Raw genomic sequence first — 24180 nt, 5'->3', positions numbered from 1 at the left:
GTGAGATTTTTATCTCCAATTAACCACCAGAAAATTAGAAGTGGCACTGTGACTCAAATGGTAGAGCGCTCACCTTGACCTGAATTGCTGAGTAACAGCGCCCAGGCCCAGAGTTCAAGCCCTACAACCAAAAAAACAAAACAAAACAAAAAACCTAAAGCAAAAAAGGCTCGAAGTATTACTCAAGAAGTAGCAAGACCCCTCTGTACAGTATTTTCACAATTAAAAAAAAAAAAAAGAAGTAGCAAGAGATCCTAAGTTCAAACCCCAGGAATGAATACACGCACACACACACATACACTCAAAGACTGCCATGACATATTAAAATGTAATAATTTTTAAGTGTCTATTTAAAATAGTTTAGCTATAAGGAAATTAAATATGTACATATTACAATGAAGAGATCAGCTCCTGATTATACAAGCAATAAAAAATACTAATTATAATGCACTCAAGTTTGATTCTAGTAAATTTGAAATACTATACAGAGGGGAAAAAATTAAAATGAAGCAACATAATAAGGAAAAAAAGTATACACACAGTTGAATAGAGACAAACTTATATAGAAACAAGTTTCATCTTTAGGAAGCTGATAAAAGTCTATCAAGGTAATACTGTCTTCAATGCTGATCCATTTGTGTCCAACAAAGGTTAAGAACAGAGTTTATATAGTGAAGCACTGAGGAAAATAGTCCACAACATTAGTTACATATATGCACCTTAATATAAATATTATTGTCATCTAATTACCAGTTAGTAGAAAAACCCAAGTAGCTTTCAATTTTCTAAAGGGTGTGGGATGTTTTATATATACATTGCTGGCAGTCATTGAGAAAGGAATCTCTCCCAATACAAAACTCGATAGCTTCTGATCTATCATCCCAATATTGAGCAATATATCACTATCACAAAGGATAATTCAAATATATATATAATGTGTATAATTTATATATAATTCAATTATATAAGTATATATAATATTATATGTATAATTTAAAATATATATTAGAGTTAAATCTGAAAAAAAATGCCAAAATGTCTCTCTGTGGAGAGAACAGTTAACTAATATAATGGAATACACTGCCACTAGAAATGAAAAATGTGAGGGCTGCAAAACATTTTGAAAATAACGACTTTATAACAAGCACTGGTTAGCCGGGCGCTGGTGGCTCATACCCATAATCCTAGCTACTCAGGAGTCTTGAGATCTGAGGATTACGGTTCAAAGCCAGCCCAGGCAGGAAAGTTGTGAGACTTTTATCTCTAATAAACCACCAGAAAACAGGACATGGCACTGTGGCACAAGTGGTAGAGCCATAGCCTTGAGCTGAAGAGCTGAGGGACAGCACCCAGGTCCAGAGTTCAAGTCCCACGACCAACACAAAACAAACAAACAAAAACAAGCACTGGTAATTTTAAAACAAAGTCAAATCATTACAACGGTAGAGGTTGGGTACAATATAAGGTATGTTTCCATAAATAAATTAGATGATGTATGTAAATAGATGGTGCTGTAGGAAGTAAACAATGTTTTAATATAGCACGCAATTGTTGGTAGTTATATGTTTCAATTCACCTAAACAACCAAATGAAGTAAGCACAAAGGTAGACGCAGGAAACTGGAATCTGTATTCCACCTGTATATTATATAACTCTAGGTATCTAACTTTACTAATTGTCCATTTCTTGTGATGCTTTAAAGATGATACCTTAAGCCAGCACTGGTAGCTAATACCTGTAATCCTATCTACTTAGAGGCTGACATCTGAGGATCCGGTTCAAAACCAGCCTGGGTAGGAACGTCTGTGAGACTCTTATCTCCAATTAACCAGCAGAAAACTGGAAGTGGTGCTGTGGTTAAAGTGGTAGAGCATTAGCATTGAACTGAAGAGCTCAGGGACAGCACCCAGGCCCACGGTTCAAGCCCCATGACCAACACACACACACACACACACACACACACACACACACACACACACACACACACACACACACACACACACACACACACACACACACACACACACACACACACACACACACACACACACACACACACACACACGAGATGATACCTTAAAACAAAGTACAAATTATAAATCACTACAAAAAGTTGAATTATTTTTACAAAAATACAAATATATGTAGCAGTATCAGTGGTGTCATTACTAAACTGTTAATAATCATTTGTTTTATTCGAACTTATTTAGTTATAACTTTTAAAATTGGTTCTTCTGGTATCAAACATTTCATGTTAAGGTTGAAATCTCTTTTACTGAATTTTCTCTTTAGGTGAATATGAGCCTTGGTTTCACATTACCAGTGAGCAACCTATACTCTCTGATGGAGAGAGAACTAAGGGCAGGAAAAAGACAGTTAAATGAACTAACCTCAAACTGAGAAAGCATTTGCTGTCCTGCCAACTTTTCTCTGCAAATCTTTCCCAGATATGAAAGGAGAAACTGTTTATTGACATAACTCTCTTCTTGAACTAGGTCTAAGTTAACAAGTGGAGGTGAAAGTAAAAGTGGAATATTCTGGATCATAGCAGGAAAAAAACCAAGAACTGACATATTTCCTGAATTGGAATAAGGACATTTCTCTCATCTCCTCTGTCACTTAACGGCCATTTGGTGACACTTTACTAAGGGTCAAAGCACTCCCCTGGGGGCTTGATCGCAGCAGAAAGAACTATCAAAGTTGAACTTTAGAAGCTGCTACCCAATAGCAGGTGCAGGCATCCTCTCCAAGCTGAACACCAAAATCAACTGGGCTGCAATCCCTCAAATCAAATTTTGACTTTAAAAAAAAAATCATTCCATTTGGTTTTGACTTGAGAAAGTATGACTTTGTTATAAAGCAATGTAACAACTTAGCTTTTTCATCCCTTTTGTCCAACCACCTTTGATGGTTAGTTTTCCTAACTGGTAGCCAAACTGTACCTATACTTTTATTGGCTTCAGGTCCTTAAAAAAATGGAAGGTATAAAACAAAACCTGCTTTGTCAGGGACAGGTATCAGTTCCCCAGTAGGGACTTATCACTGAGCCATCAAAGGAAGTTGACAGAACCAGGCAGCAGAAGTACTCGAGAGGTCATGATCAGGTGCCCCTTATAATTCAATAAGGACCTTACTCCCCAACCTTGAAATGGCCCCTGGACAGTCAATTCTCCCACACAGTTACTGATGTAAAGTGAGGGTGCTCCCCTAAAAAAAATGATCAGTGCCCTGTAAATAAATCTCCCTGTGGCTGTTAATGCACAGAGGAATCTCTAACCTGGCCCGTGGGGCCTGGCTGAACTGCCATTTTCCCAGCCCTCCTTCTCTTGCCTCAGGCTCATTTTTCCACTTGGCCCCCTCCCTCTCAGCTTTCCGGCACTTAGTCACCATTAGAGTTTGACTGCATTCCTGGGTGCATGACCTATTTTAAACAAAAACAATACAACATGCACCCATAGTAAGCAATCAGGCCCCTTAAAATCTTGGCAAGTGAGTCCAGAGGGACAGAAATCAATCCAGGCAGTTATCTAGAATGCCCTTTCATTTCCCCTTTCCTCACCCATACCCCAAAACAAAAAGCAAATAAATAAACCTAGTCTGAAGAATAATGGCTAGGGAGAAGCGAGAAGTGTGGGTATATCAGAGAGATCTTAAATCTACCTAATCTCTGAGATCAGAAAACTAGAACACAGGTCAATTTCCCTCCCTGCCCCATCTTGAAGCTCCACTCCCCTTGATGCCACCAAGGCTGCATGATGGCACTAGTCAGGCCTGACTCCCTTAAGCCTAACTGCATGCCAACTTGGAACTTAGGAAAGAAGGGCACATGCTACAAATGAAGCCATACCAAGGGACACTGGGCCAACGTGGGGAACCAGAACTATGTAAATGATGTTTGGAGGCTTGAGATTCAAAATTAACACCATCTCTAGACTTGCAAATCTTCTCCCTCTATAGAAAGCAGACTTTCTACACTCCCTGTACCCAGCAGTACACTCCCTGTACACTCCTGTATACTCCCTGTACCCAGCAGTTCTACCAACACTAGGAACTGGACTTTAGTATTCAAATATTTAAGCAGCCTAAGATGAGAAACTTCTACTCTTCATTTATACTTATATTACACTAAAGCCACCAATAGCCTCAGCAGCAGAAGTCCATAATAAGATTCTTTAAAAATCAATGAAAAGGACGGGCACAGGTGGCTTACACCTGTAATCCTAGCTACTCAGGAGGCTGAGATCTGAGGATTCCAGTTCAAAGCCAGCCTGGGCAGGAAAGTCCCTGAGACTCTTATCTCCAATAAACCATTCACAGAACCAGAAGTGGTACTGTGGCTCAAGTGGTAGAGCACTAGCCTTGAGTTGAAGAGCGAGCAACAGCACCCAGGCCCTGAGTTCAAGCCCCACGACTGACCCTCCCAGAAAAAAAAAGAATGAAAAGGCTGGGCCGGAAAGGTGGCTCAGTGGTAGAGTGCTTGCCTTGCATGCATGAGGCCCTGGGTTCGATTCCTCAGTACCACATAAGCAGAAAAAAAAAAGCCAGAAGTGGTGCTGTGGCTCAAGTGGTAGAGTGCTAGCCTTGAGCTGAAGAGCTGAGGGACAGCGCCCAGGACCAGAGTTGAGGCCCCATGACTGGACCCCCCAAAAAAAGAATGAAAAAGCTAAGCGCCAGTGGCTCTCACCTGTATTCCTAGCTACTCAGGAGGCTGAGATTTGGGCATCATGGTTCAATGCCAGCCCAGGTAGGTAAAGCCATGAGACTCATCTCCAATTAGCCAGCAAAAAAGCCAGAAGTGGAGCTGTGGCTCAAAGTGGTAGAGCACAAAAGTTCAGGGTCAGTGAGTTCAAGGCCCTCCCCACCACCACACACACACAAAATCATATTAAATTCCTAGCCCTTCTTCTAAGGAGCAGGCAAGAGTCCTAAACCCAGGGTGAATTGAAACGGTCCGAAACATGCACGCATGAGGACAGGACCACACAGTAGAGGGCACGGTTCTCACTGGGATGACCTCCATCTCTCTTGAAAGGCCTACAAACGTTAAACTACTTTATCTACAACTCACCTTCCATGCCCCCCTACACTATGCAACTGGACTACAGCCAAGTCTCTTTCACATTCACTCCTGTACCCAACCTTCTTCTAAATTACCAGCACCAGCCCACCTCTGTCCCTGACAATACTGAAACTTCATTCACTCTTCAAGATCCAGCTGAAGTCTCTAATTCTGACTTCTCCAAATGTTCCTCTCCATGTTATCAAAACTCTTAGACTGAGCCCACCATAAACCTAGGCTTCTCACAACTATGCATTTGTTTATCCAATCTGGTCATAAATGTCACCTGATCAAGTCTTAAACCTCTCACTGCTTCTAAAAGTGACTCTCAATCTGTATTTTGCAGACTAATAGTATAGCAGGAATCCAGAATAAGTATGCCATCAGATTTTAAACAATTTATGGAATAAATTTTTTCATTCAATATCCACACATTTACAAGGATTTCTGATAGATACTAAGACACAATGTGATCCATGATACAATTTGCTGCAAAAAAAAAAAAGAGAAACATTGCAGTGTCGCTGTAGCTCAAGTGGTAGAGCGCTAGCCTTAAGATGAAGAGCTGAGGGACAGAGCTCAGGCCCAGAGTTCAAGGCCCACGACTGACAAAAAAAAGGAACACTGAATGTTCAGAGGAACATGTATGAACTTTACTTCAAAGTAAGAAAATAAGGGCATAGCAGAAAACATACCAAGGAAGACCAATTAAAGAATATTAATAATTGTGGACAGTTTTCAATTTTCTGAAACTTGCTTTTTATAAAAAGGTCTTTTCTCCAGTCAGGTGCCAGTGGTTCATCCCTAACTACACAGGAGGCTGAGATCTGAGGATCAAAGTTTGAAGTCAGCCAGCAATCAAATCCAAGACTCTTATCCTCAATTAACCAGTCACGGTGCTTGAACTCAGGACCTGGATACTGTCCCTGAGCAGCTTTTGCCCAAGGCTAGCACTCTACCACTTGGAGCCACAGTGCCACTTCCAGTTTTCTGGTGGTTAACTGGTAAGAGTCTCACAGACTTTCCTGTCCAGGCTGGCTTTCAACCATGATTAACCGATCTAAGCCTCCTGAGTAGCTAGGATTACAGGCATGAGCCACCAGCGCCTGGTAGCAGTGCACAGCTATTGAGCAAAAAAGCCCACTCTTGAGCAAAAGAGCCAAGCAGGAGCCCCAAGTTCAAACCTCAGTACCAGCATACAAAAACAAGAAAGTATATCTCAAAGGTATATCTTTTGCTGGGGGGCGGGAGGGGCGGGGAGGAGAGATACCAGTGGAAGGGGTACAGGCTAACAGAGAGGATAAATGAAGAATATAATCAAAGTAATATATTTGCATGTAGAAAAGTAAAACCATGAAACCTGCTAAAATTGTTTTAAGAAGCAGCGATTAGAAAAAGAGAGTAATAGGAGAGGTGAGTTTGATTGGATTATATTGTATGCATGTACGGAAATGTCACACACACACACAACTAATGTATGCTATCAAAAAATAATAACATAAAAAAAATCTTTCAAAAAAGAATGTCTTGGGGCTGGGAAGGTGGCTCAGTGGTTAAAGCGCTTGCCTTGCATGCCTGAGGCCCTGGGTTCGATTCCTCAGCACCACATAAGCAAAAAGAAAAAAGCCGGAAGTGGCGCTGTGGCTCAAGTGGTAGAGCACTAGCTTTGAGCTGAAGAGCTGAGGGACAGTGCCCAAGCCCAGAGTTCAGGCCCCATGACCGGACCCAAAAAAAAAAAAAAAAAAAAAAAAAAAAGAATGTCTTGGGCTGGGAAGGTGGCTCAGTGGTAGAGTTCTTGCCTTCCATGCATGAGGCCCTGGTTTCGATTCCTCAGCACCACATAACCAGAAAAACCCAGAAGTGGTGCTGGGGCTCACTGGAATAAATTTTTTCATTCAATATCCACACATTTACAAGGATTTCTGATAGATACTAACACACAATGCGATCCATGATACAATTTGCTGCAAAAAAAAAAAAAAGAGGAACATTGCAGTGTCGCTATAGCTCAAGTGGTAGAGCACTAGCCTTAAGCTGAAGAGCTGAGGGATGGTGCCCAGGCCCAGAGTTCAGGGCCCAAAACCGACAAAAACAAACAAGGAAACAAATAAATAAATAAATAAGAATGTCTTAGGCAGGTGCTGGCGGCTCACGCCTGTAATTAAGAAACTGAGATCTGAAGCCAGCCAGGGCAGAAAAGTGTCCATGACACTCTTATCTCCAATTAAGCACTCAAAAACCAGAAGTGATACTGTGGCTCAAGTGGTAGAGTACTAGTCTTGAGGACAAAGAGGCTCTGGGACAGCACCCAGGCCCTGAGTTCAAGCCCCACAACCAAAAAAAAAAAAAAAAAGCACATTTTAGATCCAAAAAGTAAAAAACATGATCCAAACAAAATAGGTGTTTATTAGATATCAATGCCAGGCACCAGTGGCTCTTACCTGTAATCCTAGGTACTCTGGAGGGCTGAAACCTGAAGATCACCCTTTAAAGCCAGCCCAGGCAAGAAAGTCTAAGCGACTTGTATCTCCAATTAACCAACAAAAAATCCAGAAATGAAGCTATAGCTCAAGTGGTAAATCACTAGACTTGAGCAAAAAAGCTCAGGCACAGCACGCAGACCCTGAGTTCTAGCCCCAGGACAGGTACACAATCACATAGGCGTGCACACACACACACAATCACATAGGCGTGCGTGCGCGCGCGCGCACACACACACACACACACACACACACACACACACACAGAGAAATGCATAAGCAAAAGTCCTGAAAAGTATGGTTCTGGGGCTGGGAAGGTGGCTCAGTGGTAGAGCGCTTGCCTTGCATGCCAGAGGCCCTGGGTTGGATTCCTCAGCACCACATAAGCAAAAAGAAAAAAGCCAGAAGTGGCACTGTGGCTCAAGTGGTAGAGTGCTAGCCTTGAGCTGAAGAGCTGAGGGACAGCGCCCAGTTCAGGCCCCACGACCGGACCCAAAAAAAAAAATTTTTTTTAAACTTAAAAAAAAAATAAAAAAGTTCTCCCTTTGGGAAGACACACTTCTATGGCTCCAAAGGCCTGTCCTAAAAATGTATACTCTCAATTTTTTTTTTATCTTTTTCTCTTTTTTATTGTGCTTACAATTGTTTTTTTTTTGTTTTTTTTTAATTGTATTTTATTTTATTTGAGAACATACTGTATAGAGGGGCTACAATTACATGGGCAGGATAATGCATACATTTCTTACCAAGCATTGCAGCCTCCTCCTTTGTTTACCCTTCACTTCCCTTCCCCGCCTCCCCCCTCCCCCCTATACTCTCAATTTTTAAGAATTCAATCTGAGGGGCTGAGAAGGTGGCTCAGTGGTAGAGCGCTTGCCTTGCATGCCTGAGGCCCTGGGTTCGATTCCTCAGCACCACATAAGCAATAAGAAAAAAAGCCGGAAGTGGCACTGTGGCTCAAGTGGTAGAGTGCTGGCCTTGAGCTGAAGAGCTGAGGAACAGCGCCCAGGCCCAGAGTTCAAGCCCCACGACTGGACCCAAAAAAAAAAAAAAAGAATTCAATCTGATCCTCCAAATTCTTTTTTTTCTCTGGCAGTACTGGGATTTGAACTCAGCGCCTTGGCTTGGCCTTGGTTTGTTTGATCAGCTGGCACTATACCACTGGCCCTTTTTGATTTTTTTAAATTTTGTTGTTAAGATAGGGCCTCACTAACTGTCTGATCTGGCCTCAAACTGGCAATACTCCTCCCTCTTCCTCTTGAGTCTTCCATGTACCCAGGCAGATGAGGTATATTAATAAGACACCCACATATCAAAGCTGTCCAAAGCAGTTTCAGAAGCACTGGTGACAACCCCAGTCCTTTCTGTGTGACAGTTTAGGACTAAGAGTTGCCATGTCCACACCTACTTCTCCTGCCATTGTCAGGTTCTGTAATTTGCAAGGCACCTGACCAATGTGTGTTCTGAGAAAAATTATGCTCAAAGCATTTTGCAAGCTGAGCACCAGTTGCTTATTCTTATCCTTCTAGCCATGCAGGAGACCTAAACCAGATGACTGTAGCTCAAAGGCAGCCTGAAAAGAAAAGTGTGCAAGATGCAAAACTCCATCTCTAATTAACTATCAAAAGGCCAGGTTAGAGATATGGCAGAGGTGCTAGAATTCCAGCCATGCAAGCTTAAGGCTGGGTTCAAACCTGAGTAATACCCCAACATTTCAGACAATGCTAGCTGAAACAAAATTAAACAGATCCCTCTATTATAGGACTTCTCAGTGCCTTTAATTTACCAACAGGCATTATGACCCCCAAGAGAAGGGATGGAGTATACAACATATTCGTTTGATTATAGAATTCTTTCAAAAAAAAAAAAAAAAAGCATCTCAACTTTCAGGCTGACCTACCACTTCAACCTCAAGAAAGAAGCCACTATATATACTTTTTTATGAACAGGCCCTTCTCTAAGTCATGAGTTAGATACAAATCAACGCAGAGGTAGACGTTGTTTGCTTACCTTCAAAATGACTTTTCCCTGGACTCTACATTTGAAATATGAGGAATAATTACAGTGAGCTGCTTCCCAGGGTTTTTTTTTATTTTATTTACACACACACACACCACACCACACACACATACACAAAAACACATATGCTGTTCTGGCCCAAGTGGCCAGACTCCCAATCCCTGGTCTCCTTCAAGACTAGACGAAGGGATGGAGAGAACATGAGCCAGAAGCCACCAGCCAGTTTTCACGTGTAGTTTCTAGGCCACTATGATTAAAAAGAAAAAAAATGCAGCCAAGCTAAGGATGAATGCTACCTTCTCCAGCACTGCACTTCTGGAGGGAATGGAGGGAACACCCCCCCCCTCCTTGAGCACACACCACCACATCTGAAACTTCATTCACCTTTCCATGTGAGAAATTCAAAGAAATGGGAGGTCAAAGCTGGAACTACAGAGAAAAAAGAAAAAGAAGTACCAACAACCATTTCCTTTTGTTTTTTTTTTAAGAGAGAAATTCATTATAGTTAGTGAGCAGAGAAATACTGTTCCTTTCAGTGAAACAGCTTTCCAGGAAAAGTATCTCAAATGTATTTACTATAAAACAATTTAATTTCCCTGTCCCATCACCTGCCACCCCATCCCCATCCCTCCCTCCAAGCCCCACAGATTGTGGATTTCCTCTCATTCTTGGCAGAGTAACCAGAAGAAATATAATATCCCCTTCGGACTGCTCCCAACAGCTGCTGGAACAAGAGGGGGAGTTGGAGGTATCCTTCCAAAGCTGCTTCTAAAAGTAACTGTTCCTCCTTCCAAACCACACAGTGAATATAAGACTCCTCTTCCTCTCCTTTCTCAAAGCAAGGGGGACCACAAAAGCTACTGTCACTTGCCCCAAATTCCTGTCTCCAGCCCATCTGCTCTCCTCAGTTTGATTGGAAGCTTAAGCTCTGGTACAGTAAGCCACCAGTCTGGAGTTCTCTAAACAGTACTACTTATACAATAATTTATACTTTTGGTTTGTTTAATCCACTAATTTTCAAGCCAGACTTACTTTCTAACTCCTATTTGAGGCAATGTCTGTGTCTCTGTCCACCTGTCTTCATACCACACATCTCTGCATATACAAATCCCCTGTGAGCCAAGAGACTGGAAAACAAAAGTCTTGGACTTGGCTTCTTTTATCCTAACTCTTTATCCCCTGCCTGCTATCAACATACATTAATGGTCTTCAACTCTGTTGAGAAAAGCCTCATCACCAACCAACAGAGAGACATCCAGTGGGCCCTCAGCCTCTCAGCTGAGACCACCAACAAAGAAGTTCACTAATGTCAATGGGGGGCAGAGGCAATATCTCTCTTTGCTGAGAAACTGGACAGACCCTCCAGCATCATTTCCCAAAGGTGATTGCTAGGGTTGAGTGAAGACCGTGAAAACTGTACAAGAGCCCAGGGAGAAAATATAATGTAAGGAATGATTCGGAATCAGGGGCAAGAGAAGGTGGAGGAATGAACTGGCTGACCCCAAATGTCTTTTCCATCTCTAACTCCTATGATTCTTTGACCTCCAATTTTGTGCTGTGGACGAGGAATGGAAAGTCAACAGACGTGGTGATGTTTTGAAAGAGCCTGGCAGTCTGCTCTTGTCATTTAGTGGCCTTTCCGTGTATTTTTTAAGGTGTCTCCAAGCCCTGACTTCATTTCACAGTTGTCACCTTTCTCAGCAATTTGAGCTCATGTCAAATACCAAAAAAGAAAGAATGTGCTGGCAATTAATTGTGGGCTAAAGAGGGACAGGCACAGGGCCCATTGGGTGGCCCAGACTTCCAGGGAAGGCAAAGTGGACAGTCTGGAGAAAATGAAGAACTGATTCAAAGTTGAGACTGGACAGCTGGCCCTCTAACAAAGGTCAATTATCTCTTCAGATATTCTCACATTCAGTTTTAGATGCAGCTTTGAATATTCATTTACAAGTAGGATTCACACATATTAAATTATCCAATCATCTTGCTTCTGTTGATTACAACTGAGTCCAACTGAATACAATTCAAATCTGAGCAAGACTGCAGAACAGAAAGGTCTTGCCTCATGAGTAAACCAAATCTGTGTTGATACACCTGAAAAAAATTCTGAGAAATCAGTCCCTGTAGATGAGGGGCAGAAGGAGGATGGAGAATGTCAATTTTCACTGAAAGCTCAAAAGCCAATTTACTCCTATTTTCTTCATCTTAAATGTTAACATTTACTAGAACCTGGCCTCAAGAAGAGACTACCTAAATTTCTACTATTCCCAGGTTAAAAGTCAGGATTTGAAAATAATATAAAACCAGGGTCAATACAGAGCTCAGGTTATTATAAAAAGGTAATTCTTTTCTATGTCAAACACTCAAAATTAATTTTTAAAAAAATCTAAGTTGGGTGTAGGGGCTCAAGCTTGTAATTCTAACTACTTGAGTAGTACAGATTGGGGGTTTATGGTTCAAGGACAGGCTAGACACAAAAAGAAATTTATGAAACTCCATTTCAATCTAGGCAGTGGATACATCTGTTATTCTAGCTATGGGAAAATCCCCATAGCTGGGCCAGAGGTACCTGCCTGTCACTCCCAGTGACAAGGGTAAGTAAGCACAAGTAAGCAAGCTGCAGTCTAGGCTGGCTCCAGCATTAAATAAGTCCATGCCTTGAAAATAACCAATATAAAAAGGTACAGGAGATGTGGCTCAAGTGGTAGAAAACTTGCCTTGTAAGTGCAAGACAGAGTTCAATCTCTAGTATTCCAAATCAACCCAGAGTTTAAGTTGTTATGCAAAGGTAATTCTTTTCTATGCCAAACACTCAAAAATTAATTAATGGGGGGCTGGGAAAGTGGCTCAGTGGTAGAGTGCTTGCCTTGCATGCATGAGGCCCTGGGTTTGATTCCTCAGCACCACATAAGCAGAAAAAGCTGGAAGTGGCGCTGTGGCTCAAGTGGTAGAGCGCTAGCCTTGAGCTGAAGAGCTGGGGGGTAGTGCCCAGGCCCAGATTTAAGGCCCGACGACCGGCAAAAAAAAAATAATAATAATTAATGAACAATTAATTTTTTAAAAAGCCAGGTGCTAGTTACTCACACCTATAATCCTAGCTACTCCAGAGACTGAGATGAAAAGGATCAAGGTTCAGGGCCAGCCTAGCCAGAAAAGTCTAAGAAACTCACTTTTTCAATACAGCTAAACATGGTAGCACATAACCACATAACCATTATCCTAACTACAACAGGAAGCAAAACACAGACACACATAGGGAATCTATCTAAAAAATAACCAGCAAAAACAGGGCTGGATGCATGGTTCAGCAGTAAAAGCACCTGTGTACCAAGTGTGAGGCCTTGAGTTCAAACTTGAATACCTCCCTCCCCTCTCCCCCACAAAAATCTGTATGCATCCTCAGTAACCTCACAGCCAGCTGGATTTCAGTAACTTGAGCATAAGCTCCACCTCAAATGAATGTTCTATACACAGAAACCTGAAAATATGAAGTATTGAAAGACTTTTCAGAGATATCTTTCTGATGTAAATTCCCACTTGATAAAGACTTTGGGTCCTGTATTTCTGTCCTGAAAGTAAGAAATTCATCCCTAGCATTCATATGTTATTAGCCTGGAAAGAACAGTGCAACATCTTCATTCCTGCTACTTAGAAGGACTTTCCATCCTTCTAGTCTGCATTTGAAGGAAGAGACTGCACTAAAACATTATTTCCTGCCTCCACAAGTGTATTGCTTTACTTACTGTGACCATGAAAACTGAACCCTATTTTTATTAACTCACAGATGCCAGAAAAGAAGGTGTTAGCTGGCCACAATGGCTCACACTTTTTATCCTAGCTACTCAGGAGGCTGAGATCTGAAGATCATGGCTCAAAGCCAGCGTGGAAAATTAAGTCCATGAGATTCTTATCTCCACTTAACCAGTTAAAAGCCCGAAGAGAAGTGGAGCTATGGCTGAAGTGGTGGAGAGCTAGCCTTGTACAAAAAAAAAAGCTCAGGGACAGCATCCAGATCCTAAGTTCAAGCCCCAGGACCAGCACAAAAATAAATAAATAGCCTTTCCAAAATAGCTGAAGATGGTATGTCTATGCTGAAATCTTTCAGTGTACTAGAGAACATAAGAGTGACTTTTCAGGTAACACAGAAAAGAGAAAGAGAAAGCCTAAGCTACTTTGGGTTGCTAACTGTTTTCTGAAAATCACAGTTTAGACCTTAAATGTGACCAGTAAGCAAGCAATGCCTTCTCCATTCAGAGTTAGAAAAGGAAACTTTATGCTTTCTGGGCTAGGGGTAAATTCGGGAGGGGGGGCGGGAGTTCTTAGGTGCAATCATTTTAAAACAAACAAACACACTCTGCTTATCTGTGTCTATCTCACCACTCTGGACGTTAATCATCACTGAAATAGATACCCCGTCCCCCAGCCTCAAAGAGCTCTAAGGCTGCACGACCTGCCAGAGGAATGAGTGTGCATGCCAGGGCAAACACCTCAGGATCCCCACTCCTGAAAACCCTATTGTTAATTCCAGGCAAATCTATCACAGGCAAATGCAAGAGCATCCAGGTACTGTACACAGAATATTTTAAATGAAATTCCTGTTTGAAAATATGTAGCACTTAAACAGGGAGGAGGGGGATCAAGTATGCTTTAACACAGAAATGGAAGATTTTGTAGATCTATTTTAAAGGTTTATATACGCAAATATATTTTTCTTTTCATTCTTTTTTCTTGTATCAGAATGTGCAGAGTTGAGCCTGTGCTCCTCTTCCCACAGTCTTCTTACCTGCAGCCTGCATTATACATCAACAGAGCTGAATTCTACCATTTTGCTCGCTGTTCACTCAACTAAGTTAGCTCCCACCCACACTCACACACTTCAGGAAAAAACTAAAAAGACTGCTGAATGAAACAGTGTCTTGATCTTTATTACTATATTCAAGGTATTTCTATTCCTCCAGGCTTCACAAAGCCTTCAAACAAAACTCATTTGAAATCAGTTGACTGAGTCAAACTTTGTGTCCCCTTTAAAAAGAAGGAAAAAAAAAAAAAGGCTCAGGATACCTATTAGTGTTCACTGTTTGGGCAAGAGGCCTAAAGGGGAGCAAATTATTTGTTTGTGGTTTTAAAGTGGCTCAAATGCCTTCAAGCACAAGTATAAGACCATTAACCAATCACAAGGAATCAAAGCAGTTCATCTTACTCAACAAAGCTATGATCAGTTAGGAAGAGCCAAACTGAACGTAGCTTGCCATGGGCGGGAAGGTCAGAAAACCTTGGCAGTTTGCTTGCTGAGAAATGAGGAGGCTCTTAAGCAGCAAGCGCAGGCCTTAAGCCTACAGTTTCAGACTTTGTATTTGTAAAAAACATTCTAGGACAAGTGACAGAAACTAAGATGTGTGTGTGTTATCTATCCTCCTCACTTTGGCAAATACTGACTGAAGAAGAAGCCAAGCAATTAAAAAGTTCTGTCTGAGGGCTGGGAAGGTGGCTCAGTGGTACAGTGCTTGCCTTACATGCCTGAGGCCCTGGGTTCGATTATTCAGCAGCACATAAGCAAAAAGAAAAAAGCCGGAAGTGGCACTATGGCTCAAGTGGTAGAGAGCTAGCCTTGAGCTGAAGAGCTGAGGGACAGCACCCAGGCCCAGAGTTCAGGCCCCATGACTGGACTCAAAAAAGAAAAAAAAAAAAAGTTTTGAGAGCAATTTATCGAGTACCTATTAGAACTGCACACTGTCCTAGCTAGTACTCCACATTTAAGCCTCATTTTATTGGCCAATGTTATTCCCAGTTGATAAAACTGAGAGCTATGGAAGTCATAAGGCTTCTAAAAAGGAAATCAAGTTTTGTGCCATTCCTATAAAAACATATTATCCCACTGACCCATTCTGCAGTAAAATGAGCCCAAGGAATGAACAAGTCATGTACTATCTAAGAAACCAAACTCTTGCTGCACTTTGGGCCTGACCCCCTAAGGCCCTAAGAGAACTGGGGTGTGTGACTTCTCTCCCCAAGGATGACAACCACTTCTCTTCATGGTTTATTAAGTTTCTTAATCTGTCCAGAAGCAGGCCATACTGCTAAACATTCTCTCCACCTGCTAAAACATGAAGAACTCCTACCCTCAACCCAGAAAGCTGAGAAGTGACCCTGCTCTTTATCAAGTGCTATGACAAAACAACTTCTCTGGAAAGTTAAGGATAGCTCATCATAGGACATGCTTCTAATAATAGTAAAGCCATAAAATCATTCGCAGTCTCAAAGCACTTTACATTATAAGCTTATTTTCATTTCATTGTTATCAGTCCCATATCTTTTTTAGGGCACTTGAAAGGGAAAGCCAAGTAAACATCCATTTAATCGACAGACAAAGCCAAACTTTGTCATAGTTAGCTTGGATTCTAGTCATTTTAGCTAACTTCTCTTATAATATCCTTTTAGTTGTTCTGGTAAGAAAATAAAAGGAAAAACACTATTTTGGCAAGGAGAAAGGCTACATTCCCCCAAAAAAGGCTCAGGTGATTTTTTTTTTAATCCCAGAAAATAATTATCATCAACAAACTCATACTAAAATAGGAAGCATTACACAAAATAATCAGGTTCAAAACATACACAAGAATATTAGTAATCCCATACATCAATCATATTCTGCTGGAAAACAGACTAAAACAGAAACTGCACTGCAATACAAGCAAAATGATAATGCTTAAAAATCTGTAAGAGTAAGTGCAGAAATTTAGAGTTAAAACCACTGAAGTCCTTAAAAAAAAGCACAGAGCTTTTTCAGCGGGAAACTAAGTATAACTGGAGGCACAACACACAAATATAAATCAAACAAGCATAATCTAAGCCTAACGCATATTACACTATCAAAAAGCAAAAACACTTAAAATGGTATGGGAAAAATTTAGAGTTCAGATATAGATCAAATATATGTGCACATGTATGTATGTGTACATATGTAAAAACTCAATAAATGTCAAAGTAAGCCTTCCGAAACAAAAGGAAAGAATTATTTAACAAAAGGTATAGTAGAAACTAAAGAACTATTTAAGTGATATTGGTGAAAGTGTTAACTATTTATAAACAACTTATTAAAAAAACTAGTTGGAAATCAAACAGAAAATTTATCAAGTCTGTTGAAGACATAAATTTCCAAGGTTGGCAGACTCTAAAGTGTAAGCTTCTAATAGATAAGAGCAGCAAAAAAAAAAAAAGTTAAAAAATACAACAAAGATGATAGACTATAGTTTAATATCTATGACTCACAAATTCTAGATTTTTAACTAAAACACAAAGACCTCAATAGTAAATGGAAAAGATAATCTCAGAGTGTAAACAAACACATGGGAAAATATTTATTCTGGCCAATAGTAAAAGAGATGCAAAGTAATACAACTATAATATACCATTATATCATTATACTTTAAATAGTATTTCATTGTTACTAAAGTAACAAAAACATTTTAAATTCATACATGTAATTTGTTTGATCATTCTTTGCTGATATACTGTAACTTGGTCCAACAGCTTTGCAAGCCATAATCTTTAATCTAATGTGTATCTTGAGATTTTATCCTAAGATACTAATTCCAAAAGATAAGTGTATCTACGTGACTTAAATATCAATTTTGTTATTCCAAAATGCATTATTCATTATATACCTATTACGGTAAGGTTCGGTAAGATTACAGCTGGGGGAGGCTTGCAACTGAAAAAAAAGTCCCAATGGAAATAGCTGTGTAGAGGTGATTGTATGAATTTTTGTTTTAAAAAAGGCTTTTTATTCTACTCTGATATAGTCAGGTTCAGTAATGTGCAATCTGAAATCTTTTATTTCCCCAATTCCACACATTTTTCCCTCTTCCTATTTATATTTAACAGCTTAAGTAGTTGGGGAAAGTTTATTCAAAGGTCTCATATGCTACCCCAAACAGATCAAAGTAATACTTTAGACATGGCCTAGTTCTAATCCAGCCTCCTGCTCATACCTCTTTCAGGTCCTCCTACCTTACATCAAGGCATGAACTATGCTGACACTAGGTCTAATGGCTTTCTTTTAGGATCTGAGCCCTTTTCTCCCCATCTGATTTTATCTGAGTCCTGAAGCTTAACAATCTTTCGAAGAGAGGAGGATGCACGTCCACAAAAGCACACTGTTAGGTCACTTAGTTGACCTAGGTGATAGATCTGAGCTAGAAGATTGGTCCAAAGCCTAATGGATGACCACAGGCCAGATCCTTGCAGCTCTGGGCTGAGGAAAGGGGGTGGTCAAACGTAGGAGAAAAGCCACAATTAAAAGTTGAAGGGAGTGCTTAAGATGGCTAATTTTGAGGAGCCACCCGAGATGTGTTGGGGGGCTGGGGGGGGGTCACTGACTGAGGAATCTTTTTGGAGAGAAGAGGCACTGAGAACCCCGAAAGTGTTCGGGGAGGTGTCTCAGCCGAGGTCTGGTGTGGACGTTGGAATTTGGGGTGCGACACGACCCAGGCCAAGCAGGCCGCAGCGCCCCGCCCTTTCCCAGGATGCTGGACGGCCCGAGGCGGAGAGCGGGCGGCAGAATGGGCGCTTACAGGTCGGTGCCGAGCCGCGTGAAGCCGGTGTTGAGCGAGGCCCGGGCTATCCGGCGCCAAAGCAGGTCGCAGCTGGTGAAGCGGCGCAGCCAGCGGCACACCTGGGCCAGGCGGCCGAGGGCCCGCATGTCCAGGTAGGAGCAGATGAGCAGCAGCAGCTCCTCGGGCAGGCGCCAGAGCGCCGGCCCCGCAGCGGGGCGCACCGCCGGCTCCACAGCCGCCGCCTCGGCCGCAGCCGCCATGGCCGCCCGGGTCCCTGCGATGCCGCCCCACGCCTGAGCCCCTCGTCCCTGTGCTCGCCCGGGCCTGCCATCCTCCCGCCGCCGGCTCCTGACTCTCCGTTCCTCCTCCTTCCCGGTCCCTGCGCTCCACTCAGCTCGCTTTCCGGCGTTTCTCGTCCCTTCCTGCACTCTCCCGCCTGCCTCTCCCTCCTGCCCCGGGCCGGCTCCGGGTGTGTCAGCCCGCGGCCCCGCTGTCTCCGTCGCGGGTTGCGGCCCTGGCTTCTCTTCCGCCCCACTTCCTCTTCCGCCTGAGCCCACTCTCCCCTTCCCCTTTCCCTTCCCCTTCCTTCGCTTCCCCCGTGCGACTTTCGCTTCCTGCACCTTCCTCGCCTCCCCGCCCTCGCCCTCTCCGGGCCCGCGGTTCTCGGGGGGACCCGAGTGGCCCTGGCTGCCCATGAGGGGCCCCGGGGCCGTCCCGACAGGAAGCCAGGCCCGAGCCGCTGCTGCCGCCGCCGCCGCCGCCGCCGCCGCCGCCGCCGCCGCCGCCGCCGCTGCTGCCCCGGGAGGAGGCGACACCATGCCGGACCGGGTCACATGGGGCGGAGCGGGCCGAGGCCTGGGCCCGCCCCTCACACCTGCGGCGCTGGAGCCACGTCGGGGTAGGCCAGGCCCCAGGGCGAAGGCACCCCGCATCTCCTGGAGCACTTGATGGAAGTACATGTCTTCATTATCTTGTTCGAGGCTCATCACAAGGCCACAGAAACCTCCACCTTCGGGAGCCCCGAGTTGGAGCCCCTGCCCTCAGGCAGCGTCTCGTTGGGTGGCTTTTCTGCTGGCCCAGGAGATGCCTCCTTCCCACAGACCACGTACAGCCCCATGAACGTGCAGCCCTAGAAGTTGGCAGGTTCCAGTGCCTGAGTTCTCACTTGGAATATGAACCAAAGTTCTGTCCTTTTGGGAGGTTTCAATCTGCTGGATCCTGAGTCCATAACTCTCCCCAAACAGTCATGGATCAAGAAACGGTTGAGCTAGGACTTCACACTAGTTACCACCAAGTACAAGTTGATTCTCTAATGTCACTATGGATTGCTTTTCCAAACCACTCATTAGACCCATAGTACCCAGTCTTGAGAGCTAGTGAACTCTACACCTTTAAACACCCATTTTCAGGAAGCAGGAATGAATGAGAAATCAATTCTGAAAATTATACAATACCTAGAAGAGCCAGAGTGAAGAAGGGGAAGCCTCTACATTGTATTACAATGTGCAAAAGCTATAGAAGCATCATGTAACAAGGTCAAATGGGAATCTGGCTTTGCCCAGGAATTAGTTTTTGATCTTAACAAAACAGTAACACACACACACACACACACATACACACACTACCTATCTAGGCCTTTTAGTGTTCTCAGTCCATAGTAGAGATAATGCCTTTGCCTTACTTTGGAGGGATAAATGAGATGATCCCTGTAAAATGCTTTGAACTCTAAGAAAATTCTCAGTAATAGTTACAGGTCAAATCCTGTTAGAAAAAAAATACATACACACACAACAAAGGCTTTGTGCAGAAAACAAGTTTCAGGCTATGGTTTATTAAGAGGAATATTTGATATATTTCAGTACAACCAAAGAATTTAGATGCAAAAGTTTTATCCTCAGGAATCTTACTATTAGAAGACTATTGAACACTGCATATAGAGTAATATCGCCAATTCAATGATCATTGATGTTCCTACATTTTTGTACTATACGCTATCCTGGAAGAACAGAGATGAATATAATATATTGTTTGTATAGACATGTTAATTTTTGTTTTATTCTTTGTTTACATATAGAAAGCTAGGTTGATTTTTGTATACAGTGTTATGTTGGAGAATTTGAAGGCACAAAAAAAATAACTTATTAACCCAATACCTAATCAGGAATAAAGTCCACAATCAAATAAGTACAACTTACTTGTTGTACCATATTGACTTTATTGATAAGAAATTAAACCATCACCTAAAAATACCAAATTTTAGGTCAGTGGTAACATACTTAATCCTAGCAGTTGGAAGACTGAAGCAGGAGAAATGTCAGTTAGGATAGCCCAGGCTACTAAGAAGGCCCTGCTTCGAAAAGAAAACAGTGAAATAAAAATTTAACAGGTCAAATTATCAAATTACTCTGTTACAACTAAATCATGTGAACAGTTTAGACTAGAATTTATGACTTAATATTTCTCCCAAAGCCAAAATATTCAATCAAGAAGAAAGATAAAGCCAAATGGAAAATTAGCAAATGTTGTATAATTTAGGGGTGATGTGTATTCCCAAATCATTAAGAATTTTAAAAAGAACAAAAATAAAACTACAGCCTAGCGTCAGCCCAAAACAGTAGATAGAATTTATCATCATCGCCCCATATAGCCCAAGACAATCTCTGATAGGAAGGCACTTGCTGATCTTTTTTTTTCTTCTTCTTCTTGGGTCATGGAGTCTAAACTCTGGGCCTGGACGCTGTCCCTCAGCTCAAGGAGAACGAGAGCTCTACCACTTGAGCCACAGCACCACTTCTGGCTTTTTCTGCCTATGTGGTGCTGAGGAATTGAACCCAGGGCCTCCTGCATGCAAGGCAAGCACTCTACCACTGAGCCACCCTCCTAGCTCCTTGCCTCTTGTTACTGACCTGTGTGTGTGTGTGTGTGTGTGTGTGTGTGTGTGTGTGTGTGTGTGTGTGTGTGTGTGTGTGTGTGTGTGTGTGTGTGTGCTGGTACTAGGGCTTGAACTCAGAGCCTGGGTACTATCTATTTTCTTATTCCACTCAAGATTGTACTCTACCACTTGAACCTCAACTCCACTTTTTGCTTTTTGCTGGTTAACAGGAGATAAGAATCTCTCTTTTTTGTGGGGGGGGAGGGGGTCCAGTCACGGGGCCTGAACTCTGGGCCTAGGCGCTGTCCCTCAGCTCTTCAGCTCAAGGCTAGCGCTTTACCACTTGAACCACAGTGCCACTTCCGGCTTTTTCTGCTTATGTGGTGCTGAGGAATCGAACCCAGGGCCTCATGCATAAGAGGCAAGCACTCTACCACTGAGCTACCTTCCCAGCCCAAGGAGATAAGAATCTCATAGAAGCCTGAGATGGTGGCTCATGCCTGTAATCCTAGCTACTCTGGAGGCTGAGATCTTATGATCATGGTTCAAAGCCAGCCCGGGAAGGAAAGTCTGTGAGACTCTTTATTATTATTGTTGTTGTTGTTATTGTTTTTAATTATGAAAATACCATGCAGAGGGGTTACAATTACATGAGCAAGGTAATGAGTACATTTCTTATCAAGCATTGTTGCCTCCTCCTTTGTTTCCCCTTACCATACCTGCCCTCCCATCTCCCCACCCCCAGACTCTTATCTCAATTAACCACTAGAAAACTGTAAGTGGCTTGGTGGCTCAAGTGGTAGAGCACTCACCTTGAACTGAAGAGCTCAGGGACAGCTCCCATGCTCAGAGTTCAAGCCCCACAACCGACAAAAAATAAATAAAAAAGAATCTAATAGAAGCTGGGTGCTAGTGGCTCACACCTGTAATCCTAACCACTCAGGAGGCTGAGATCTGAAGACCACAGTTTGAAGCCAACTCAGGCAGGAAAGTCTGTGAAACTCTTACCTCCACTAAACTACCAAAAAAGCCAGAAGTGGAGCTGTGGCTCAAGTGGGAAAGCTCTAGCTTTGAGCAAAAGCAGATCAGGGATAGCACCCAAACCCTGAGTTCAAGCCTCAGAATCATCACCAAAAAACAAAAAACAAAAAAGTATCTCACAGACTATCCTACTTGGGCTGTCTTCGAACAGCAATCCTCAGATCTCAGCCTCCTGAGTAGCTAAGATTATAGGTTGTGAGCCACCAGCTCATTGAGTCATCAAGTCTGGCTTCATTGCCAGATTTTTTAATAGCCATGCAAGTATCTTCAAACCATATTCATTATATTTTAAAATGTGTATCATAACAGTAAAATAAAGAACAAGATATATTATTAGAAAGGAGAAAAATTCAGCCTCACAGTGAATGTAAGTATTTATGCTTCTCATAAATAGAGGAATAAAGCCTAAAATGTTATTTTCAGAAATTGGGTTAGAAGTGCCACCAAGATCTGTTTTTATATGAATATATATTTTTTCAAAGACAAAACATTTTTATTTCATATGAAATAATTTCATACAAATATTGATTAAATATTGTTACTTTATGCAGAAGAGAAAAGACTAGAAGAAAATATGACATAGTGCCAGATTGTCTATATGAAGTAGATTTATGAGTAGCTGTATTTGCTGGTGCTTTGTACTTTATATTTTCCAAATTTTGGACAGTAAGCATGTATTAACATCAATAATCTTTATTTTTATTTGTTTATTTTTGTTGTTGTTGGTTGTAGGGCTTGAATTCAGGGCCTAGGTGCTGTCCCTGAGCCTCTTTGTGTTCAAGGCTAGTGCTCTAGCACTTGAGCCACAATGCCACTTCCAGTCTTTGAGTAGTTGGTTGAAGATAAGAGTCTCATGGGGACTTTTCTGCCCAGGCTGGCTTTGAACTATGAACCTAAGATCTCAGCCTCCTGAGTAACTAAGATTACAGGTATGAGCCACTGGCACCTGGAAATCTTTTTATTTTATTTTATTTTTTTATTGTGAAAATACTGTACAGAGGAGTTACAATTACATGGGCAAGATAATGAATACATTTCTTATCAAGCATTGTAGCCTCCTCCTTTGTTTCCCCTTCTCATCCCTTCCCATCCTCTCCCGGCGCCCCTCCTTCCCCCACCCCCTCCCCACACACACAAAAGTTGTAATGTTTGTTTTCGACATAACGACTTGTACATCTCATTGTTGCAATAGGTCCACCTGTATCCCTATTATAACGATTTGTTTTTCCCCTTCCCCTCCACAAATTATACCGACATCAAATACAGTGAAAGCAGGGGTTATACTGTGGGGGAGGGACATACAAAGAATCTTTTTATTTTTTAAAGAATCTAAATGTAGTCAGGTGCCAGTGACTTACATCTGTAATTCTAGTTACTAAGCAGGCTGACACCTGAGGATTGTGGTTCCAAGCAAGCCCGGGTAGGAAAGTCCATAAGACTCTTTACCTACAAGTAGCCACCAAAAAGCCAGAAGTAGAGCTGTGGCTCAAGTCAAGCAAAGAAAGCTCAGGGACAGCATCCAGATCCTGAATTCAAACCCTGGTACTTTTTTTTTTTAACTAGTTTGTTTTTGTTTTTGTTTCAGCTTTGGTTTTGTTTGATGGCTTGTTTTTGAGCACATGCTCTACTAAACTACAGCCGCAGCCCTTATTTTAATATTTTACAAGTTTATTTTACAGATCTCCCACACAGAAGAATTATGAATACTTTATGTAGATACTTCACCCTCAGGAAGGTAGGGCATCATTCCCTAATCCTTGGGAAGGATTGAGTCAAAGATTAGTGTGGAAGGGGTAGATAGGCAGTTTGACAGTGGAGAAGCCTGACGACTACTACTTCAGCCAAGTGATCCTGGTAAGCATCCTCAGTGATAAATCTGTAAGCACCTTCCATTGGGTATATAGCTCAGTGATAGAGGCCCTGGGTTCTATCCTCAGCAACACAAAGGAATAAAATAAGATAGTAGATGGCTGGGAAGGTGGCTCAGTGGTAGAGCGCTTGCCTTGCAAGCATGAGGCCCTGGGTTCCATTCCTCAGCACCACATAAGCAGAAAGAAAAAAACAGAAGTGGTGCTGTGGCTCAAGTGGCAGGGCATTAGCCTTGAGCTGAAGAGCTGAGGGACAGCGCCCAAGCCCAGAGTTGAGGCCCCACGACCG

The 24180-nt window shown here is 42.4% G+C and overlaps 1 protein-coding gene across 1 annotated transcript in view; it reads right to left on the bottom strand.

Annotated features, from left to right (window-relative positions):
• The window catches only part of Fbxw4 (F-box and WD repeat domain containing 4), an 86072-nt gene extending 67256 nt beyond the window's left edge, over positions 1 to 18816 (bottom strand). The window contains exon 1 of the mRNA XM_069994923.1: positions 18129 to 18816. Within this exon, the coding sequence (XP_069851024.1) occupies positions 18129 to 18805 (677 nt within the window). The 5' untranslated portion in view covers positions 18806 to 18816. The remainder of the gene's footprint in view (positions 1 to 18128) is intronic.
• Positions 18817 to 24180: the final 5364 nt, after the last annotated feature.

This window comes from Dipodomys merriami, unplaced genomic scaffold (genome assembly GCF_024711535.1).
Source record: "Dipodomys merriami isolate MVZ:Mamm:240054 unplaced genomic scaffold, mDipMer1.0.p SCAF_102, whole genome shotgun sequence".
In the NCBI taxonomy this organism is placed as follows: Eukaryota; Metazoa; Chordata; class Mammalia; order Rodentia; family Heteromyidae; genus Dipodomys; species Dipodomys merriami.
This window is presented reverse-complemented; position numbering and strand designations above follow the sequence as displayed.